Source organism: Limulus polyphemus, unplaced genomic scaffold, assembly GCF_000517525.1.
Source record: "Limulus polyphemus unplaced genomic scaffold, Limulus_polyphemus-2.1.2 Scaffold2919, whole genome shotgun sequence".
NCBI lineage: Eukaryota > Metazoa > Arthropoda > Merostomata > Xiphosura > Limulidae > Limulus > Limulus polyphemus.
This window is the reverse complement of record NW_013668529.1, coordinates 137882-146624: the sequence shown is the minus strand read 5'-3', so window position 1 is coordinate 146624 and position 8743 is coordinate 137882. Positions and strand designations below refer to the sequence as shown.

Sequence of the window (8743 nt, the reverse complement as noted above, 5' to 3'; positions counted from 1 at the left end):
CACACGAGTAGTCCTGATCAATATGATTATGTAGAAATACACGAGTAGTCTTGATCAATGTGATTATGTAGAAACACACGAGTAGTCCTGATCAATATGATTATGTAGAAATACACGAGTAGTCTTGATCAATGTGATTATGTAGAAATACACGAGTAGTCCAAATGGATGTAATTATATTTAAACACACGAGTAGTCTTGATCAATGTGATTATGTAGAAACACACGAGTAGTCTTGATCAATGTGATTATGTAGAAACATACGAGTAGTCCTGATCAATGTGATTATGTAGAAACACACGAGTAGTCCTGATCAATATGATTATGTAGAAGTACACGAGTGGTCCAAATGGATGTAATTATATTTAAACACACGAGTAGTCCTTATAGATGTGATTATATAAAAACACACGAGTAGTCCTTATAGATGTGATTATATAAAACACACGAGTAGTCTTCATGGATGTAATTATATAAAAACACACGAGTAGTCCTTATAGATGTGATTATATAAAAACACACGAGTAGTCTTCATGGATGTGATTATATAAAAACACACGAGTAGTCTTTATGGATGTGATTATATAAAAACACAGGAGTAGTCCTTATAGATGTGATTATATAAAAACACACGAGTGGTCCTTATAGATATGATTATGTAAAAACACACGAGTAGTCCTTATAGATGTGATTATATAAAAACACACGAGTGGTCCTTATAGATATGATTATGTAAAAACACACGAGTAGTCCTTATAGATGTGATTATATAAAAACACACGAGTGGTCCTTATAGATATGATTATGTAAAAACACACGAGTAGTCCTCGTGGATGTGATTTTATTGAAACCTCTATCAATAGTTATTATTTATCATTATCAGTATAAAAGCTATCCATTAACGTGACGCATACTTGCATACACAGAGTAGTGAAAAGTTTATGTTATTAGCTCGTGTGTAGTGTTACATTATCCTTGCTAAATACTAAACTTAACAATAAGTATACATACTCATCGCTACTGGCTATAAGCTTATTTTATTGTTTGATATTTGTTATTAAGTCGGTATAGAGGATGTCCTGTCTTTTGGGAGTTTAATGCTGTAACGAGTTTGTTTTGTTAGGAAGTAGCTTGAATAATATTATATGAAGGTAATGTAATGTAAAGGACAACATTAGTAATGGAATAAAGTGGAAAAAACATACACGTTTTCTGTTTCATTTCCATTCAACTCTCAAAGTCTATATAAAACGATAAGTAGTGTTTTCTAAGCGGAGCTAACTGCCCGTACGTAACAATGGGCCACAGATTCTGACTGTCACCAAAGGAAGATCGCTCGCTGGGTTATTCGGGACCTAATATCTAGCTCCTCGGGCGTCGGACGAGATTCAATTTTCATGGACCGTTAAGCCCAACTTATTACTCAGTGAGCGACATTTATGAGAAGCAAGCGTGAAACCTGATCGATTGAAAACAGATCAGGCAAGAAAGATGATTCTCTTTTCTGCTTCGGGGACGAAAACGGAGCACCTAAGACGACATCCGCTATAATTACTCCGGAGCCCTGTGGTGTATTCAATCTTATCTTAGTTTAGGAAATTACAATCTTTACCAAAGTAATAGCAGACGCTGTTTATGGACGTGTTTGCAGAATGAGAGAAAGATGTCGGAAATCAACTTGTATTTCAACTAATTTTACTTCAAGTCAATCTCTACAAAATCCGAAGAAGGGTATTATTGATTTTTTAGGCCCTTGGTTTAAAAAGATTGTCGTTACAACAAAATAAAGTAAAAACAATGATTACTTTTTAAGATAAAGAAGCAATAGTAGTTCTTTAACTTGAAAACAAAATTTTTTACTGCATTTTATTTGCAAGAAAAGTACAACAGCGTTTTAATGGAACGTTTTTTTTTTTATCCGTAAAGGACAATAGAAAAGCAATGTCATAAACTCGGTTTTAATATACTTTTTCAACCCGGAGGAAACAATACTATTCTGTTTAAACATTATAAGAGATAAATAGATACCGTTGTTGAAATAAAATGACTTAGCTTAAAAGAAATAACGTTATTTTTTAAATTTTATTCTCACAAAATGTTCTATACTTATGCTAAAATCTGGTTTAAGTTTGAAACGAGAAAAGTGAATTTAACATAAATATCGGTTAATAAATATAATGTAGAAAACAGTAATATTAAGAATTCAGAGTTATCATTATAAGTGCGTCTATTCTGAAACCGGACTTTTTAGTGTTAATACCTAGAGACATGAAATACTGAAACAGGAATACTTTAGTGTTAACCCTTAGAGCTATGAAATACTGAAACAGGATACTTTAGTGTTAACACCTAGAGCTATGAAATACTGAAACAGGATACTTTAGTGTTAACACTTAGAGCTATGAAATACTGAAACAGGATACTTTAGTGTTAACACTTAGAGTTATGAAATACTGAAACATGATACTTCAGTGTTAACACTTAGAGCTATAAAATACTGAAATAGGATACTTTAGTGTTAACACTTAGAGCTATGAAATACTAAAACATGACTTTATTGTTATAATACTTGACTACTATTAAAGATTCTAGGAACAAAAGGTTTCTCCTCACATACAATCAATATCTTCTTATGGAACTACAATACTTTTACCAAAATCCTAAAACTATCTAATCCTCAACGTAATTTCTTAACTAAATTAAATACCAATAATGAACAATTTTAGTACGGCGACCATCAGTAGTGTTTCTTCCCGTTAGTTTAGGCTTTCTTTATCCATACTTTTATCTCTGGGCATTGTATTACAGAATGTAGATAGATTAAATGAAGAAAGTTATGATTTTTGGCACAATGAACCACCCTTGATGCAAGCTTTGTTACATGACATTAAGTCATTAGTTTACTTGTATTACTTCAGGTAATAGTGCACGAAATAAATTACCAGTTTTATGTGTCTCATATCGGTAGTAGTGCACGAAATGAATAACCAGTTTTATATGTCTTATATTAGTAATAGTGCATGAAATAAATAACCAGTTTTACGTGTCTCATATCGGTAATAGTGCACGAATTAAATAACCAGTTTTATATGTTTTATATTAGTAATAGTGCACGAAATAAATAACCAGTTTTATATGTCTTATATTTGTAATAGTGCACGAAATAAATAACCAGTTTCATATGTCTCATATCGATAGTAGTGCACGAAATGAATAACCAGTTTTATATGTCTTATATTAGTAATAGTGCACGAAATAAATAACCAGTTTTACGTGTCTTATATTAGTAATAGTGCACGAAATAAATAACCAGTTTTACGTGCCTCATATCGGTAATAGTGCACGAAATGAATAACCAGTTTTATATAAGTTATATAAGTAATAGTGCACGAAATAAATAACCAGTTTTACGTGTCTCATATCGGTAATAGTGCACGAAATGAATAACCAGTTATATATGTTTTATATTAGTAATAGTGCACGAAATAAATAACCAGTTTTATGTGTCTCATATCGGTAATAGTGCACGAATTAAATAACCAGTTTTTTCATAGACGGTGCTGGTTAGAAAATTCAATATTTATAATTATAACACATTTATTTTTCGAATTTTTTCATTGATTAATTCTTTTCTCAAATTAGAGGATTATCTTGCATTGTTAGCTTAGCTGAGGGATTAAGATTAACCACAGTCTTTTCAACGGGCCGTAAGTCTTGATATATTAGTGGGATTATGGCCAAAAATCTCGACAACAGCGAGAATCCTCTAATGATATTTTAGTTTTATGACATTGCGTGCTCTTACTAGTATATATACAGTTCTGATGAATGGTGATTTAATCAGAAGATATTATTAAACTTGCTTTCTCGTTATCTATTTTTGCCTTTATAATGAGATTACTTAATCACATTCTATTTACCTCTTAAAGAAAAATAAACTGATTTTCATATTTCTATAAAAGAAGAATTATCAGATTTATTTTCAGTAAGTTTTATCACACACTTGTATTCTGTTTCTAACCAAGTGAGTTTTATCACACTTATATTCTGTTGCTAACCAAGTGAGTTTTATCACACACTTGTATTCTGTTTCTAACCGAGTGAGTTTTATCACACACTTGTATTCTGTTTCTAACCGAGTGAGTTTTATCACACTTGTATTCTGTTTCTAACCGAGTGAGTTTTATCACACACTTGTATTCTGTTGCTAACCAAGTGAGTTTTATCACACACTTGTATTCTGTTTCTAACCAAGTGAGTTTTATCACACACTTGTATTCTGTTTCTAACCAAGTAAATTTTCATCAGACTTGGGTTCAGTTTCTAGCCGAGCTTTCATTAAACTTATATTCTACGTCCAAGGAAGTGATTTTTATCAGACTCTCATTCTGTTTCTAACTGAGTTTCATCATATTTGTATTCTGTTTTTAACTAAGTCAGTTTTCGTCAGACATTTCTGTTTCTTACTAAGTGAGTTTTCATCAGACTTGTATTGCATTTAAACTGAGATTCCTAGAGCTAACTAGAGAGTTATATAGCTCTAGAATGATTTTTAAAGCTAACTAGAGAGTTATATAGCTCTAAAATGATCCATAAAGCTAACTAGAGAGTTATATAGCTCTATAATGATTTTTAAAGCTAACTAGAGAGTTATATAGCTCTAGAATGAGTCCTAGAGCTAACTAGAGAGTTATATAGCTCTAGAATGATTCCTATAGCTAACTAGAGAGTTATATAGCTCTAGAATGATTCTTAAAGCTAACTAGAACTATATAGTACGGAAGAACTCCTACAGCTAACTAGAGAGTTATATAGCTCTAGAATGATTCCTAGAGCTAACTAGAACTATATAGTACGGAAGGACTCCTACAGCTAACTAGTCCTATATAGTTTTGAAGGACCCCCTAGATATAACGAGCTATATAGTACGGAGAGACCACTCTTAGCTTTACTGGCCAAACAGCTGTTATCTGGATAGATTAGGCGATGAGTGGATCCCTCATAATGGAACCAACCCCACACCAGAAAGACAACTGCTAGACGTATGTAAGGAACGGAATATACGCTACTTTGTGGATATAATTAGATCTGAGAGAAAATTGGCAGATATTCTGATACGTAAAATCCAAAGAAGAAGAGCAAGAGGTAGACAGAGACTCACGTGGCTCGACGACATTAGCTTGAATTAAGAAAGTTGGTTCAGACAACGAGGTATATAGAACAATGGGGAACCATAGACGTCAACCCTCAGAACTGGGGGTCATGACTAACAGATATGTTCACTGGGGTCATTCCTATATATTAATAAACATTTCAAATTATTCTATTTTAAATGCATAACGTGGGTAAGTGATAAAAACTGTAACAACGCTTTCGTGTTGTCTAGCCACCCAGTGGCACAGCAGTATGTCTGCGGACTTCCAAAGCCATAAAACGGGTTTCGATACCCGTGCTGGACAGAGCACAGATAGCCCATTTTGTGGACACGTGTAGAAAATTATTCCCCATTGTTCTGCAAAAAAATGGTTACCAACGGACACACGGACACATTTTCGTAATTTCTTTTAGGCCGAATAGGATCAACGCTGCGTGGCGCCCTCTTGTTTTGTTTGCAAACACATTGGTCACGTACATTCACTGCAGATTAGTTTAAAATTTTATCACTATATATCTGTTCGGCGATGGGCCTGAGAGAGAATTGGAAATTTACTCAATAAATAAATATATATTAAATATATTGAACATCTGATTTTGTTTTTGATATTTGTATCATTTTGAAATCTTATTTATAGTATTAGATTTATTGTTTTTAGATTTTATACAAAACTTGAATAAGTTTCGGTTATCTATTCGTGGCCTCGTCCTCTAGGCTCTGCGGCGTAAGAGCAATGTATTCCAAAGCTGTTATTAGAACCACAATTTCTAGTAAACTCCCAGGTAAAAACATTTATATCAAAGAATATAAAACTATAGGATTTTGAGGTATATCAAAGTATACAAACATGTATGATTTTGAGGTATATCAAAGAATATAAAACTATAGGATTTTGAGGTATATCAAAGTATACAAACATGTATGATTTTGAGGTATATCAAAGTATACAAACATGTATGATTTTGAGGTATATCAAAGTTTATCAAAATGTATGATTTTGCGAGGGTGTGTGAAAGTATATAAGAATGTATAATTTTGTAAGGTATGTCAAGTATTCAAAAGTGTAGGATTTTGTTAAGGTATATCAAAGTATATGAGCTTTAGGTTTTTTTAAGACGTACACATTACGTAAAAGCCCCCAGTGGCACAGCGGTATGTCTGCGGACTTACAACGCTAGAATCCGGGTTTAGATACCCGTGGTGGGCAGAGCACAGATAACCCATTGTGTAGTTTTGTGCTTAATTACAAACAAACTACGTAAACATGTGCGATTTTTTTGAGAGTATATCTAAGTATATAAAAACGTAGGCATTTTGTTAGGGTATACAAAATGTACCATTTTGTACAGATATATAAAAGTGTGTAAAAAAAATTAGGATTTTTTTGAAGGAAATGTCAAATTATGTAAAATTGTCGGATTTGGTTTGGCCATATATAAAAATGTAGTATTTTGCAAAATATTAAAACATAGGATTTTATTGGAGTATATCAAAGTATCAAAAAATTGGGGGTTTTGTTAGGGTATATAAAAGTATATAAATTCGTAGGGTTTTGTTTCATTGCCGTGACAGTATGGTTACAGAGTGAAACACCACCATTTATTTTTGGTTATTTCTTTAGAGCATAATATCATTGAAACGTTTCTCTTATTGACGTGCAGCTGTTATGTTCATTCTGTAATGTTAGTTTTATTAACTGTAACACCTAAATATTGTTTGAATATCGTATTTTCATTGTTATATACATATATTTATGTTTGCATCGAGGATTATTTTGCATTGTTAGCTTAGTATATCGATTTAGGACTAACCTGAATTTCCTGAAATCTACAAGCTTCGTGAGATATTATTGGGATTACGGCCGAAAATATAACTGACAGAGAGGGTACTAAACTGATGATTCACTGCAGCCTCCCAATGGTAGGCTCACGATACTAAAAATCAGATTTAGATACCTGTCGTGGGCAAAGAACAACAATAACAACAATTCACTGCATTATAAGCACTCTAAGTTGTTACCTATTGAAACCTTAAATTCTAAGTTAGACCGGTATACTACATTCGCTACATTATCTAGAAAGTTAATTTCTTATTTGTGAGTTATGTAGTCAGCTTGCTTTAACCAGACGTTATTAGTAATTATGGAAGATGAAATAGTAACTGTAGGAGATAAACTCTGCTCATCAGCCAGAGGTATTGATTTGATTTACATGTTAAAGAGGCTTAGCCAACACACTGACTCTCCTCCTTCGAAGTCGGGAATCCTGTGATACGTTCTACAGTGCGCAGTTCAAATAGGGTGGCGCCCTCATTAATTTCAATCCATCGACGACAGGGGGGGGGGGGGCAATCGGCTGACCGTAACAACTTTTAATTCATACTTGGTATTCTTTTTTATTATTCTGCATCTTTATTAACGCCCAAATACCCCTCGTAAATAAGAACATTTAATACCATTATTTCTGTTTATATGACACGCTTGAGTAAGTTGGTACAAGTCTTCCAGAGGCGGTATAATACTAAGACCGAAACTCCGGCGCCTATGGACCCGAGCTCCGAATCTTTTAAGCAACTAGTGACACCTCTGGTCTTGGCACAGATTCTCTCTCTTCTTCCATCAATAATAAACCTTCTAAAATTTATTCTTGTAATAATTCCGAATTCAGTCTAATTTTTATCTCCAGGTAAGTTTACGGACTTATAATGCTTAAATCGGGTGTTAGATTCACCGTCTGGACAGAGTTAGGTAACCCATTATGTAATGTTGCACAAAGAAAATATCAGTTTGAAGTAGCATCTGTACCTTCTATATTTTTATATGCAAAAATAAATTTTCCTTTTCCAATTCGCATAATTTGATATACAATTATTATACTTTATACTACACGTGAAATATTATACAATTTAGATATTATATGAAATATTATACCTCATCATAATATTGTTACGTATCTGCTTGTTTGTTAATTTCCGGTAGAAATTCTTTCCGAGGAGCGATACAAGTCCTTTCTGGATTAAACCAGTTTATTCTTTCTCGATACAAACTTTTAGTACCCAGTAATTTCACAATCACTACCGTTTCTCTTCACCTTAAATTAGCTACTTTTATAATACACGCTATAAATCATAGCGATTCAAAATCTCAATAACAAAACACACACTAGCTCGAAACAGAATCGTAAATTACCCTGAACTCTCTTCATTCGATCCCGTAGGCTTTCTCTGCCAGGCTTATATGTTAAAAAAGAGGGCGTCCTGAACAAACTCGGTCTTCCCCGATAATTCATAATCATTCGAGAAATTCATCACGTGACGCTGGTAACACGTAATGTGTTCTAGAAAGATCGGGGAACATCACGAATAATCCAGTATTTGTTAGGCGTCCTCTATTCTTGTATATAAGTGCGCCAGACAATTAATCGGAATGGTATAGCAGACAGAGAGATAGAAGATATAGACGGACAATTGAGTCAAGCGCGGTAGTAAGTTAAGTGCGTGAATCGTTCGTTGTAAATTATAGCGTGTGTTTAAGTTAAGGTGACTGTGGAAATTAAGCGTATTGCAAAATTGAATTGAGCAAGAATAAAC

At 33.3% G+C, this 8743-nt stretch overlaps 1 protein-coding gene across 1 annotated transcript in view; it reads left to right on the top strand.

Annotated features, from left to right (window-relative positions):
* Nucleotides 1-1637: 1637 nt before the first annotated feature.
* LOC111087966 (gamma-sarcoglycan-like) overlaps nucleotides 1638-8743 on the top strand; it is a gene marked incomplete at its 3' end in the record, with an annotated part of 144678 nt that continues 137572 nt past the window's right edge. Inside the window, exon 1 of the mRNA XM_022396552.1 lies at nucleotides 1638-1731. Within this exon, the coding sequence (XP_022252260.1) occupies nucleotides 1653-1731 (79 nt within the window). The remainder of the gene's footprint in view (nucleotides 1732-8743) is intronic.